At 36.2% G+C, this 15,876-nt stretch overlaps 1 protein-coding gene across 1 annotated transcript in view; it reads right to left on the reverse strand.

Moving 5' to 3' along the window:
• Nucleotides 1–9,670, reverse strand: part of LOC139742687 (sucrase-isomaltase, intestinal-like) — a 36,865-nt gene extending 27,195 nt beyond the window's left edge. The window contains exons 1-4 of the mRNA XM_071653216.1: nucleotides 9,536–9,670; nucleotides 3,388–3,542; nucleotides 1,931–2,105; nucleotides 1,279–1,375 (exon numbers count right to left, since the gene is read on the reverse strand). Coding sequence (XP_071509317.1) covers nucleotides 1,279–1,375; nucleotides 1,931–2,105; nucleotides 3,388–3,434 — 319 coding nt within the window. The 5' untranslated portion in view covers nucleotides 3,435–3,542; nucleotides 9,536–9,670. The remainder of the gene's footprint in view (nucleotides 1–1,278; nucleotides 1,376–1,930; nucleotides 2,106–3,387; nucleotides 3,543–9,535) is intronic.
• Between the last annotated feature and the right edge of the window lie 6,206 nt (nucleotides 9,671–15,876).

Here is a 15,876-nt window from a genome sequence, read left to right on the forward strand (position 1 = left end):
TTATGATCTTATTTCCATGTTATCATCATATTAGGAAAAAAATAACGAAGAGGGGAGGGGATGAGGGATTCTGACATCAGGTAAGCGGGTTCACATTTTGCAGGTGACTTGTTAGCTTCTTTCATTTTATTTTCCGATTAAAGAGCCTTCGGAATAACGAACCTAATTTCATTTAAGGATTTATGACTTACGAACTTCATTCTACATGTATTTTCGGATTAAGGAACCTTCGGAATATGGCCACAAATATTCTGATTTACGAACACTATTTCATCTTCAGATTAAATAATCTATAAGTTTAGGGAATGGCCAAACTCTTTCTTTCTTTGTTTTTTCTTTCCCGGATTTTCAACAAACCTTCGGGATAATTACGAACATATCACACCAAAGATCCTGTCCTTTACTCGTGTCTTGAAATAATGGATTGAGTTCATTGCATCCGATTTTCCGAATGCCTTTAAAAGAAGATTTTTACGCTCTTGAACAGCACCGGAGTGAGTATAATCATGTAAACGTAACTACGCAGCTATATTTCGTGCTTGCTTGCTTGCTTGCTTGCGCGAGCTCGCGCCCGCGCGCGTGTGTGTGAATGTTTGAGGAATGAATATTTCGCCAAGTAACTTCTCTCCAAATTGCATGGCAATAAGTAAGGTGAATGATATTTGTATCCGCTTTAAAATCACTTTCTTTCTTCTTCGCTTGGGAAATCAACAAAAGAACAGATATAGTAGACGGATAGGGCTGTGAGTAAAATTGAAATGTGAAAAGTAAACGCCTCAGTCTAAGGATTATTGCCGGAAAAGCCGATATGGGCAGTTCAAGTACTAATTACATACCTATGCTCTTCATTGTAGAAAAGATATCATAATTCGCATTGATATTGACCCAGTGATGTTTTCTCTCCTATCTGTTTTCACGTCTTGGACATTTTCTTTTTCATTTCATGAGTGCGCAATACCATGTCCAGACCAATAAAACTAATGTTGGTCTGCCTTTGTTTCATTTTTGCAAGTGCTTGTAATACTTTCTCTCTCTTTTTTTTTTTGATTAAGAGAGTACAAGAACGACGGAGAATACATGTCATATTGTTTGACATGTTTTTAACGCTAATCTATTCAATTCCATGGCGTGTATAAATGGTAATAAATGACGTAAATAAATCAGTGATATTGTAAGGTTGCTGACATTATTATTTGCAGAATGTGAAACCTTACTATCTATAGACTATAGGCCTACGTTCAAAACTACCCATTATCATTTAATAGTAACAATTCTCACCCATTCCGTTGCTGTTCAACATTAGGACTCCAAATGCAGTTCCGTCTTCTTCAACACCCATGAAAAAAGGCTGGTATCCGTATAAATTCCATGGTTTCTAACAAAATAATGATAATAATACAGAAAAGAAAGGTTGATTTATATCAATATGTACACACACACACACACACACACACACACACGCACACACGCACACACGCACACACGCACACACGCACACACGCACACACATGAGAAAAAAAAATAGTTCATCTTACGAAAAAAAAAAAGACTATTGAACGAAAGAACACAAAACTTTCGAAATTAGGTGTCTGGGACTCAGTAGGTTAAGCTGTTTTCAACCAGACTTCATCAACACAGCACGACACAATTATGATTATACAATCAAGAACGGACTTTGCCCCTCTTGACTATAATCAAGGTAAATAGAATAAAAGAGGGATTGAGAATTATAATCGCAAAGCCCTTTGGTAGTACACTTCTTTCGCTAATATCATAACATTCTTGAGCTAATATCATATCATTGATATCATTATAATTACTATCATTATTATCATTACCAACAATCGTGTAACTTTCATAATGATTATTACTTCTTTATAGTTATTCCATAGATCACAACAGTTCCTCTTCAATAAAAAGAAAGCTGTACCCCATAGTAGAAAACCGGGTTACGGGCGAAAATCCCCCAAGTTTTCCAATTCATGTCGTGTTGATATTGCTCGTGGACGTGCTCCCCGAACCCAAAGATGTGATTGGTTGACAGGGTTGCTGAGATCTGGATGAACTGCTCCTCGAAAGTCATGCCGCCAATGGTCGTATCAAATCTACAGATACGAGTGGGGAACAACAGGCTTTGGTGCAACATGACCTTAAAGGAGACCTCCGGATGATTTTCAGATTTTTACATTTGAACAACTATAAAATTAGTTATACCGAGGACAGAGTTTCAGAAAAATTGGGTTGAAGAATAAGAATATTTTCAAAATTTAGAACAAATTGCAATGAACAAGGATGATGACATGGCAGAGTCACCATAAGAATGCATGAGTTGGGGCTCAAGGAAGCAGAACAAAAGAAGAAGGCATGCATAGATTATACACAGGTGAACTCGCAAGCAAGCGGTATTGCAATGGAATTACACTGCTACATTTCTGAAATATGTGAACCTCCTATGTCATCATCCTTGTTCAGTGTAATTTGTTTAAGGTTTTTCAAAGTATTGTTTCTCTGCTCAAGAACCACAATAAATTCCACAAATCTATACATGGAGTTGTCGATTTATGTACTACATGATACGAAATTATGAAAATCGTCTGGAATGTCCGTTTAATGAATTAAATTAAACTCAACAAATTGTGAGTGATGTTGTCGCAACCACGCAGGAAAATTAAAACAGTCGAGGACGTTATTTTCTCCCTGCTTTATAGCCTTCACAAAATTACCAATATTTCTGTCCAAAATAAAGTAAAAGAAACGACCCTTCGCCTAAAGGTCGACATTTCTGGGACATAAAGATTGAATGAAACAATTAGAATTTGATTGATTTCACATAATAATGAAGGTTTTTGTACGCGTCAATTGGGCCATTGTATAGTGATGACGTCATCACACTCCCGAATGACGTACGTGCATGTATGCGGCTGATAAACTCTAGTAGAATTCTACTCTACTGAATTTTAAGAAGCTGACATAATGAAGGTTTAATAAGGTCCTTTTGAAAAGCACAAGCAGAGTTGACGATCAAGCTGTACAAACTTTTCGATTTTTACCAAAAGTATCCTTACTTCGCTTGTACAGTGCTATCATGCAGCACAAAGCCAAGGCATAGCGAGTAGCTAAAGGCTTTATATCACATTAGTACTTGTCAGTTAATTGCTAACAGCTGGTTTGCAAACCATACAGGATTGAAAAAGTAAAACTGAAATTGACATCCAGTTAAGAAGGACATCAACTACAATGCAAATAGTCAAAACCGTCACAAAGCATTTTGAACTAGCTTACGAAATTCGCACGAATAAATTTATGAATGAGCTACTACTATCACGATGTGCTCTCCGCTTCCATTCTCAGAGTGCGCATCAGTGTGGAATACGCACACGGACTCACATTGTGGTTCCCGTGGAGCGTCTCGTGATCATGACACCGAAAGGCATTTCGGTGTAGGTCACATCGTAGAGCGGATCTGTGGGAGGTGACTCCGGGGTAGGAATGTTAACGCTTTCTGGGGGCACTTCGTAACGTGTCGAAAAAGCATCATATATCTGTATTTACAAACAAAAGAGAATGAATGCATGTATATATATATATATATATATATATATATATATATATATATATATATATATGGGGTGCGTAGCTTTTTGTTTTGAAGTAAAAAACTTCTCGTTGGATCCATAGCGTACTTGAGACTCTTTCTTCTTATATATATATATATATATATATATATATATATATATATATATATATAATATCATATTGCGAGAGAGAGAATGAGGGAATGGGATGGCTGGGATTCAAAGACCTTCGTCTTGTCTGCAAAAAAGGATGCATGTTATGACTCTTGGGGGGGGGGGAATGGGGGAGGTGAATGAGCACTACATGCACAATGGATCGCACACGAAACTGATCGGTTTAAGTTGTTGACAGTAAAATGTCTGCGTCAGACAAAGGTTTGTTTATTGCGACATTAGAGTCGTGCAATGGAATAAAAACGACGAGCTGATCATAAATCATCATCTCGTGGCATCACACAACCATTTCCCAATGTCTAGCGCATGCAAGAGCCTCGTCATTCGCCACTGCCAGGTCCCTCTCGGTACAAGGTTGTAACATTGCATTACATAAATTAACATGGGAGTCAATAGAAATTGGTGCCTTCGGCCATGCGATATCCATTTTTGCTCAAACAAAATTGCACGGATGACAGCGACAGTTTGAAATGGAAAGAGTTTTAACTATCATGAGATGATGTAGACACTGAGTAAAGTTTCTTTGGTGCAATTATATGTCACGTGATTAGCAATCGTCAATCGGATAGCTGCAATCATTTTTGATGTTGTATAAAAATTCCAAATGCATAATTACCCCTCGTACAGTTTTTTTTTCACATCGGCCTAACGCCTTGGTGAGATAAGACTGTCCTTGACTAGTCATTTGTCTTGCATGTATCTTTTTCAAGAGCATGTTCTACTTACTGTGTGTATATATAAGTGTATGAAGGAATGGTCTTAAATCGGCCTATTCTGGCCTCGTTTGCTGGTTTATGTGCTTGACAACAAAATCAGAACATCTATGTTTCGAGTAAAAAGATGCTGAAACACCATACACTTTATATATATATATATACACACACACACGCACACATACATGTATATAATACATATATATACATATGTATGTATATATATTCTGTAAATGCAGTCATTTTCAATTTTTTTGCGACTTATGAGATTATAATTTGGGTGCGACACGCGTTCCATACGGTGAATTGTGTAAGCTCGTTGATCCAGGGAGGTGCTAGAGAAGGAGATGCAACTCCTGCTCTCCTTTGAAGTCATGCGCGGCACCGCCGAGAAGTTATGCGCTTAACTACAGGTGGAAACGAGGTGCTTTGACAAAAGAGAGCATCAATAATCAGGACTAGCGCTCTAACATCTAGAAATACTTGCCCCTACTGCAATTCTCTCTCTCTTTTAATGTGATGGCAATAATGGATTTGTGTACCTTGAATTGGAGCAGCGAATCAAAATGCAGTGTAAAACTGACAATTTTAACAGCAAATAGTTCAAAAGCACGCTGGAACACGCTTCAGCGGAGTACTTAAGTTGAAAGATCAAAATATCCTAGATTAAAAGATAGAAAAACTAACATGCGGAAATGTGCGCATTATAGAAAAATATTAGGTTTTTAAGAGGGCCTAAGTTTCATTTCATTTCGATTTGCGCATTACGAAGAAACTAGAAACACGTGTTTATAATATTGAATTCTTTCCTTAACTATTCTAAATCAATTCGAGTATTTCATTTAAAATTTTACGGTGAAATAAAGCTTGTAATTCAACGAAAGGTGAAATGCGTTCTTCGTCTCCGAACTTCATCTTGCAACTAGAGCGGTGGCGAGCATGACTTCAAAGCGTAGTGGAATGCTAGACATCCAATTGTAACGCCTTGAACCCAAACATGTGTTTGCATGAATTACGAAGAGTTGCCACTCTATCTCTGTAACACCTCCCTGGTGCGCGCGCACACACACACACACACACACACACACACACACACACACTGTTTTTTCCTGGCCCGTGCCCAATGTGAAAGCTGTATCTTTTGTTGACATGGATCACCGAGCTTACACACTATTCACCGTATGGATCGCGTGTCGCACTCAAATCATTATCTCATATTAAAGTCGCAAAAATCCGGCGAAATTTGACAATGACTGCATTTTCAGAAATTGGCGTAAAATAAAACGTACTAAACCAAATTGAATGATTTTGGTATCATAGTCTTCTGCGGAAGATGCTCTTTCTAATTATGTCAAAAGATATATAACTTTTAGACCGCAAGGTACTGAAAATCCACCGTTCCGCTTTTTTGGGGACATATACATAAATATATATATTATATATATAGTCATATGAATTAACAGCAATAATTAGTTTCTGCTCCGAGTCCCAAGAAAGTATAGATTCACAACAGTAGGTCAATATAAAAGCTCCGTTAGAGACGTAAATTCGACGAATTTTTGCCCATAGGGCTTTGTCAAGTCAATACATTTGACACTTTTTTTAAGCAGATCAGAAGATGCGTCGTCACTGGTAGCGCGTCCATAACAAAATGCGCACATACACATACACTATGTATTGACTTGACAAAGCCCTATGGGCGAAAATTCGTCGAATTTACGTCTCTAACGGAGTTTTTATATCGACCTACTGTTGTAAATCTATATTCATATATATATATATATATATATATGTGTGTGTGTGTGTGTGTGTGTGTGTGTGTGTGTGTCTGTGTCTGTGTCTGTGTCTGTGTGTGTTTACGTTATTATGATAATCTTTCATTTATATAATCGCTGGGAAAGAAATCAACACGGTATTAAACACTTTTTGATTGTACAAATTTGATAATTTGTTTTTTAATCTTCCAATTTTTCAGAAGATTTATTGAGGCCTTCATCATAAACATAGTTGAAGAAAGATATCTGATACCCGTATCAAGTCAACTCTAATCTCCAAGCTGCTATAATAAAAAAAAAATACTGGATAAAACCTACGTTTGAAAAAAAAAAAGAGATCGGTCATGAATAACGTCACTGATAAATGAACATTGTCGGCACCTACCCTTGATATCACATACAGGTAAAAATTCTAAATGATCTATAATCTAATTCTTGACCCTATTCTTGTCTTTGTTTACCACCTTGTTATACAGAATATACCCCGTTATCTATGTCAGAAAAAAATAAAGAATTAATATGGTTCCAAAGTGTGTATGGTTTATATTCAAACTAGCAAACTAAATGAATGATGGTAATATCTTTAAGCTGTTATTTGATGTAAGCAAAGAAATGTCAATACAATCAAACAAAACCCTTATAAACTGATAGGCTACTTAACTCAGGGTTATCATGAATGTCGATAATGACCAAAATACTTAAACCTTTTGTGCACAAGCTGTTTGTTCCATTGAACTGCAATATACTGTCATGATTGTGCTAGGGGCGTGTAGAAAATGGCCTAACTGTCGGTAATTGTATCAGCAAATACAATCTGTCTTGACCTTTGCTCATAAGCATACGATAATGTTACTGTAATCTGTAATGGTGCAAGGTCGTCAAATGTTGTTCTTTTTATTTTAAACGTAGGATGAGCTAAACCCGCCTGTTTTGTTTTGTTTTGTTTTGTTTTATTTCTTCAAGATATTATGTTATGATTAGAAAAAAAAAAGGCAAGGACTATTTCAGCATTAAAACGTTTTCATTTTTTTTGTGTTGTTGTATTGTCATATCTTTTCAGGTAAGGATGAAAAATATACGATGGACTTAGATACGCCAACGAAAGTAAACATCAAAGAAAAAACAAGAAAACGAAAAATTACACAGACATTTCACGATAAAACAAACTTCAAGTAGAACACAAAAGCCCTATTTGGACTGACCTCGTTTAATATTGTATTGCGATTATGTTTAGACGGGAAAAAAGGCACGGATAAGCCATCAATTCCAACAACACCTGATCCTCGTGAATTAAAGGTACTGAAACAATACCACTCTGTTTTCAAGTTGACTTTATTCAACTAATCGCAATAGCAAAAACAAAAATGTAACCTCAAATCTCCTCACGAGGTTAAGAAATTTATGAGACTCGAGATTGAAATGTTTTCAGGAAACAACGATGTCGGTACAGCACACACGCTTTGCCGATCAGATTATTCAATAATTTTATCATTTCTCAATTTCCATTTTGCCGTGTCGGCAAACGTCAAGCGTTAATTTTCGTCATAAACGCGCAGGCATGGAAATAATATCTTCTTTCAAAAACGTATTCCTCGTTCAAATTTTGCATGTTATGAAAACTGATTTCGCATTTGCATACATTTTCGGCGAAGGTTATTCAAATTTGTCTCTGCCTGTCTCCAGCTCAATCTGCATATTCAAATTCGCAAATAGTCAAACGAGTTTATAAAAGGAATATTCAGTCCATTAACCCCTTCTGTGCCAATAAGTCAAATGTGCACAGACTTCACACAAAAAGCTATGGACAGGTAACTAAATATTGCGTGCAGAGTGTTAAAAAATGGCATTACTTGTACTGTATTTTGAATTGAGTGTAAAAAAGTCTTTGTAAAGATTACACATGCTGGTGAAAATGAATATATAAAATGATTATTTTTCTAAAGGAATAGTCATCATTAAGACAATCAATCTATTGGATGAAAACCGTAATTACCGAAATGATAATCATAATGAAAATACAGTTGAAAAGAAAAAAAAATGAATTGTGTAATGATCATGATGAAAAGAATGATTTACATTGAAGTTCAAAGTTTATACGTTATTTCTAAACAAATATCATGTTAATCGTGATGATGACATTGGAAGTAAAAAGTAGAAGTTACCCTCAGTTATTACCTGCACAAAATCACTTTCGCTTACATGATGTGTGTGTGCATGTGTAGACTTATACCTGTATTACACTCTGAAACGAAACTTTAAAGTGCTTGGAAGTACTTTCCCAATTCACATGGCACTAATTTGAATGCACAAATGTGAAAGTTCATGCCAAAATTTGAAATTGGATGCTTTCATCCGAATTTGAATTAGTGACCATTAAGTTGGGTGTCTAAACTTTGAAATCTGAAATCACTAAGCACTAATTCTTTTGACTGAAGTCATTCCACTATTCAACTTAAAAGATACGATTTTGGATGCGCATAAAATGAAAATGGACAACACTTTTGGGAAATTAGCCTTGGAGGTCAATATTATTGAATTCTCGCTTCTTCTTTTTTTTTTGTCATTCTGAAACTGCAATCCCTTTCGAAACAAGTTATATCTTTCCTGCGCTGCTACAACAAAAGAATGATTTGATGCAGAAAAGGAGTGGGGCTCGTCGAAATTCCATGTGACACGTAAATATATGTGTATATAATGGCCTTTGGCCATGCTGCTCCCACCCATGGAATAATTTACCTTCAGCCGTAAAAAATTGTTCTTCATCAGACTCCTTTAAAAGCAGTCTAAAAATTCACTTATTTAAAGCCTCAATTTGATTATTCATTACATGTATTTGATATTTGTATGTCTTTTATCTCCTTCACTTTCTCTTCCTTCCGCGCCTAGAGCACTCTGCAGAGTGGATTTGGCGCTATATAAAATTGGTTTAATCATATCAATTGTTATTATTATTATCATATTATACATATGTCTATGTGTATGTACAGCGTGTACATATGTAGTGAAGCGAGGTATCATTATAACATCTTTAATTTCCATCTTTATACTCTGTACTTCTGTTTTTTTTTTGGTACTAGATATCACTGATTCATGGAAGTACCAGATCCACGATTGCTGATTTGTTTTTTACCTTCTATAAGCTATTTTTATTTAGCAATAGTTTACTTTATTCACTGAAGACGATACGAACCGACGTGGCCGGAATGATATGAATATGGATTAAGGAGAAAACTTGTGTTGTATGTCCGATAAGTATGTGGGGATGGCTTGATGATAATGATAAAACTGAGTACGTTACTTTCAGACGCAGTCGCTGATTGGTCTGTCTCTCCAGTGAAGCTTTCAGAGTGCCAATTGGAAGCCCGTAGCCACGTTCGCCCACAGTGTCATCTTTACTGATTGTTGCTACCCAACCAAGCTCCGTGGTGATGTGTTCTATGGAATTGTAACATAGAAACAAAGCGGGGCCTGTATTTGTTTTAAAAGAAATACAGTTTATACTAATATAGCATTCCTTGTCCCGTCGGAGGAAAACAAACATCGAGAAAACGCTCTATGAATTTAAAAAACTCAGCATTATTCGATAATACTGATAATAATTATTGATACTGACAGTATTATCTACTGATCCAGATGTTCACCATTAACGTTAACTGCATTCAAAATATGCTTGTTCAATTATGAACAAAATGCAGCATATATACATATAGCAATAATAATGTCACAACAGTGGAATGCATTAAATGCCATTCTTGATTTTGATGAATAATCCGAATTTTCGAGAATCCTTCCTCTTCATCAGGGATGACAGTCAGATGAAGAGGAAGGATCCTCGAAAATTCGGATTATTCATTAAAATCAAGATTGTATTTAATGCATCCCACTGTTGTGACATTATCATTATTATTTCTAGTACTGCCAATACGCGGAGCAACTACAATATATATATATATATATATATATATATATATATATATATATATATGTATGACCCTTGCACCACAAAACATACAAAAAGTCGCCAGATATGGATTTTTAGTAAAGGGCAGATTCTTAAAGTGCAGACTCTGAGCTTTAAAATAATACTGACTCAATTCAAATGGACTCCTCTAACCTATCTAAATATTGGAAAGAAAGCACACACTCTGGAAATTTGTGAACTGAGAAAAGAGGCTCTGAAGTACAAGGTCTATTCATGCGCTTTAAATCATTCTTTACACAGCCGTGCTAGATGTGCAACGAAAGGGACAAAACACATGATGTAAACCACCCGAGCAACAACAATGAAGGGATTATTAGATTAAGCTGAAAGTGAGCATGTTCTACAAACATATTCTGTACATGATTAATGCCGACTTTCAAATCAGTAGCGTTGTCCTTTCAAAAGTTATTAGACTTGAAAGTGAAGAGTGTGCGAAGGATTTCAAGAAAATTAATGAAAAGAAAAGGGAACTCTAAGACATACCTGATCATTCTATTTTCCCCCAAAAAGGGTTGTACAAAAACTGCTGAAAACACACCATCCAATTCATGTTATGATCCGAAACTGAATAATAATGTAGAAGAAGGACAGCTCTTTCAGAAAATATGAAAAACTCAAGATTATCTCAGTTGACTCATTTGACCTTTTTTGAGTCTTCACGTAAAATCAAGGAGTGCGACTTTTTGTTCGTTTTGTGATGCACGGTCACGCGACCAATTAAAAAAAAATGCAATATCAGACATTGACGACATCAGACATCAAGAACAATCCAGAATGAAGCTACACTGTTATCCGTACCAATTCGTCCTCCTCTACGTTCTTCCAGAAGCAGCCGCGTTCTTCACAGACAGACCGGCTAGGGTCCATACTCTCAGGGTGACAGTCGATACGTTGGGCATCTTTCACGTTTCTGTAAAAGAGTTCGTCGTCCGTCTCCACCGGATCTTCCTTCCCTCCGTCCCATATAGTATACCACAGAGACAAGAAGATGGTAAGGCCAACGACCACGGCACAGGTAGCGATGACCGAAACGAGTATGACTAGTTTGCTCGGCATTGTTGTCTTCAAGGTGGAATCACGAGGTGTTATCGCACGTCAGCCCTGAATGGGCGTAAAATGTTTTGCAGCAAAACGTATTCCCAATGCTCGTGAACTTTGCCCTCCAAACCGCGTTATTTGGTAAAGTACTATGATAGATTAGCAAGTGCACAAGTGCAAATTCAGATGTCCAGGTTTACACAGTTAACCGGGATATAAGCGCTGTGATACATGTTCAATCATTGTAAGAGCGCTATATAAGTACCCATATTGTATTGTATTGTATTGTATTGTATTGTATTGTAAGGGACCTAATGTACCCCTCCCTCCCATCTTAGTATGTATCTCTCTCGCCCTCTCTCCCTCTCTCTCTCTTATTCTTTCTCTCTAAGCCTCTCTCTCTCTCCCTCTCTTGAAGAGTCTTATCCATCTGTCAAAAAAAAATGAGCTCAGAGTTTTCTCTTGATTACAAGTGATTATTGGTCGTCTTGGTGTTTGTTTCTTTGTTCCTCTGTGTTTGTTTCTTACTGTAAACATTACGTCGTTTGGTCCTATCGTTTGATGACGTTTGTTACGTTTACGTTGAGGTGTTTTTTCCCATTGAAAAACATGAAAAAATCCAATTGTGTATCATTGTGGCAGATAACGTGTCTCAAATTGAAGGGTCTTATTTGACAAACGTAAACAAAATACCAGTTTGAAAGATAAAAAAAAGGTCTACCATGGAAGACGTGTAGCTACTCTAAGATTGAATTATAAAATTAAATGCTGCCCAAAGCTATGCAAATTGGAAAATATTATTATCCCTTGGAGACTAGATTACTTGTAGATCATTAGATGAGTACGGATAAAGTAGTCGGTGAATAACAAAAGCTCCATTACATTTTATTTTTTACTAAAAGAAATCATGCGCTGATTTATTTACACAAATGTTTGTCTTACGGGCACGTGCAATGAATCAGGCGACACAGACAGGGAAAAGTGTAATAAAGTGATGCAGTAATAAGTATCAGCAAAATTATATTCTTACAATGATTAGGCCGTAAAAAGGTGAATAACATCATAAAAGTCAAGACCAATTTGAAAGAAAGCGTCGTGAAATTACCATCATACACTCATCGTCCGGTGTAAAATCACATGATTTCTATATCAATTGTATCGCCTAATTTTTAAGTACATGTAGTACGGTTAACTAACTATTCAGCATCATGACATTGCCGATGACTGTGTTACTACAATCAGATATACACACGTAGATATGTAAAAGATAAATGTAAAGATTTCGTGTTATTAACCAAGGTTGTTTGCGTGTCCAATCTAGCCATACATTCATTTTTGCTTATTTACATCTTAACTCTATGAATGAAGGACATGAGGAGTCAAACGAACAGACTATTGTGTTTGTGATTTCCAACGTCATTCCAAAGTACATGTACCTTAAAAGCCATTCGCCTTGAGAATATAATTAATTCATTGCAACATTGTAAAAACGGAAATTGTACGCCGTTGCATGAACATTCACTCACGCAAGATATGTCTAGATACCCTCATTCTTACAGTTAGGCGCAGGTGTAAAGTCACAAGTTACTGCAAGGAAATAATACAGAGGCAGACTAAATGAAATGCACAACGCTAATGCTCCCTCTGGGGAAAGGAGATGTTATCATGATTACAGGCGCACGCACTGATACTCTTTTCTCTCTTTTTTTCTTAGATTAATTTCTTCACAAGCCGATTAATGATATGTTCCCCTTCACAACATCCGTACCGCTATGTTACCCTGGGTTTTCGGTTAAAAACCCAGTAAGACATCACTTTCAAGTCAGAACTCAATAGTAGTGGATTTTCGCTAAAAGCAGATTACTCGGTACGAAAAGGGGAAATGTAATGTTTTAAACATCCTTCGAGAAAACGCAGATGATGATGGTAATAAAAAACAAGAGAGCATATGACACATGGGAATACGTGAAAGCATTCGAAACAAATCATTGGTTGGCAAGCAACCGTCGCTAAGCAACCGCCTTTTAAGTGAACCGGTATTGATCACACTTACTTCATCTGTTTTATTTCACATTATTTTCCTTAACTCTATTGGAAGAGAGAGAGAGAGAGAGAGAGAGAAAGACAGACAGACAGACAGAGAGAAAGACCATAAAACAACTCAATGACTTTTCTTTCTAAATGATTGCGTATTGTCGCTAAGTCAAATAAGGCAAACAAAACATCATATAATCAAATGCGCACAAAAAGCCGATTCTATTAAAATTAAATCAAATTCAGAGAGGTAATGAATGTGCATTCTCCCCTAAAACAATATACGTAGTATGATAATATATATATATATATATATATATATATATATATATATATAGAGAGAGAGAGAGAGAGAGAGAGAGAGAGAGAGAGATTTACATATTTTAAGACTGGTGATATTGACTACAATATTCATGGTCATTATCATTGACAATATGCTGCGTAGACAGAAGTAACAGTAATTCAACATCATTACCAACCTCGTGTGATTGCACACATAAGTAGTTTACTCGTTCATTATCTATGACAAATATTGTATTTGTAGATGATTTGATTAATGTGAGTTCTAGAAATATGCAAATCAAACATATATCCCTCAACTACTCTCGACACATATCCTATATGAGTATGCTGTACATAATTATGATCATAAGTATATAAGGAGCAAATCAAATACAAATGTTTATTACTGTACAAGAGCTCCTGATATTTTTAAACAATACAATCACTCACATATTAAAAGAGATTTATCTCAAGCTTGGATTGAAAGAATGCTCAAGGAACTTGATTTCATTGTCTCCTACAGGTCGACAATCTAATAATTGCACATACAAATGATCGATCACCTGGCTTTATCTTTGCTTTGTATGATAGGATTTCCAATAAAAGTGAGCTCCAAAGACTGTATAGGCTTGTTTCTAAGATCTCAAATTTAGGAGTTTCATAAAGTAAGTTGGATCCAAACAAGAAAGAGCTTTTCGCCAAATTACAGAGTTGTCTGACTGACGATGTATTCATATCAATGACCATGCCTATGTGATAATAAAAGCAAACACCCTGCATCACGCGAACACAGAGATATCGATTCTTGTGTGTACTCAGCGTACAATGTAAGCCCATATAGATATACTAAGAACAGTATACATCTCTATGTGTAAGCCCTACTCTCTTGTGCGAAAGATACACTGTCAATCCTGTTTCACAGGATGCACTTTCACACAGCAGTAGCACGGCATAATATGAACAAATGTTAGTAAAAGATTAGATTGGAAGGGGAAATCATCAAGAACATTTGCCTCCATTACCTGAATAAATGATACAAAGTGCACTCCAGCTACTAGGAAGTCCTCGGGACTGGCGGTTTTCTTTAATTACACGGAAATTTGCTATAGCAGAATACAGATACTAAGTGTTTCAAGAAACATTTCCCACTTTTGATCATTAATAATTCAATAACTATTCATTCGATAAAACTGGCATTGATATGAGTAATAGCTGAATAATGTACAATTTTGTTGGAGTAATTTGAATGTGAAAGCATAAATCAGTATCATTAAATCTAAGATTGATTTTGAAGTAAGGTTTCAGATTTTGGTCAAATTTTAACCCTCTGTACAAAAATTGAACTTTGCACAGGAACCACTGATGTGTATGTGAGTGTGTGCTGACAATCATGGCCCTTAACAATGGACACGCCTGAACCACCTGTTGACTATGCGTCAGTCTCGCGCTCATGTGGATTGCCCTGGGCGCTGCTAGTCTGAATTCATGCACGGTAAAGTGTAAAATGTATGCACATGGAAAAGGTAAGCACATGTTTCCGTGTGCTTGCAAACACCTCATTTCATTCCAGCTGGCAATCATTTTGAAAAAAAAAAACTTTGCACAGGGGTCAATGGGTGTGTATGGGAGTGTGTGGTTAACACCCTGACAGTGGTCCTTCAGAACAATGGCCAGGGTTTGAATGCTTCATTATTTATTCATGAGAAATTCCACTATCACAACTAGTCTTTATTCAGCCTCTGGCAGTATCTGTGTAAAATCAAACGCCTGCCGATACTGTCGTTGAGTCGTGACAGTGCTCTCCCTACTTCTGAAAAACAAAATTACAATGATTACCTTCTGTTCTATTGTAAACATGGTGACAGGAAGCAAAGAAAATCAATTAGAGTATACACTTGTGTTTATAGAGCCTTGAATTAATCTACTGTGAAACAAATCGCCCCAATGATAAATGTTGCTGGACTCTTTACCAAAAATGATCTCTTTTTATCGAAAAAGCGAAAAATTTGTAAGACTATTTAATTAGTAGACAATTGTATTAAAATGAGGAACTTTAGATAACTTATGCTTATTTAGTGATATATGAAGCAAAATTGCCCTGGGCGCTGCTAGTCTGAATTCATGCACGGTAAAGTGTAAAATGTATGCACATGGAAAAGGTAAGCACATGTTTCCGTGTGCTTGCAAACACCTCATTTCATTCCAGCTGGCAATCATTTTGAAATTTTGCTTCATATATCACTAAATAAGCATAAGTTATCTAAAGTTCCTCATTTTAATACAATTGTCTACTAATTAAATAG

Source organism: Diadema antillarum, unplaced genomic scaffold, assembly GCF_040938485.1.
Source record: "Diadema antillarum isolate AM-2024a unplaced genomic scaffold, OU_Dant_1.0 seq00001014_RagTag, whole genome shotgun sequence".
Classification (NCBI taxonomy): Eukaryota; Metazoa; Echinodermata; class Echinoidea; order Diadematoida; family Diadematidae; genus Diadema; species Diadema antillarum.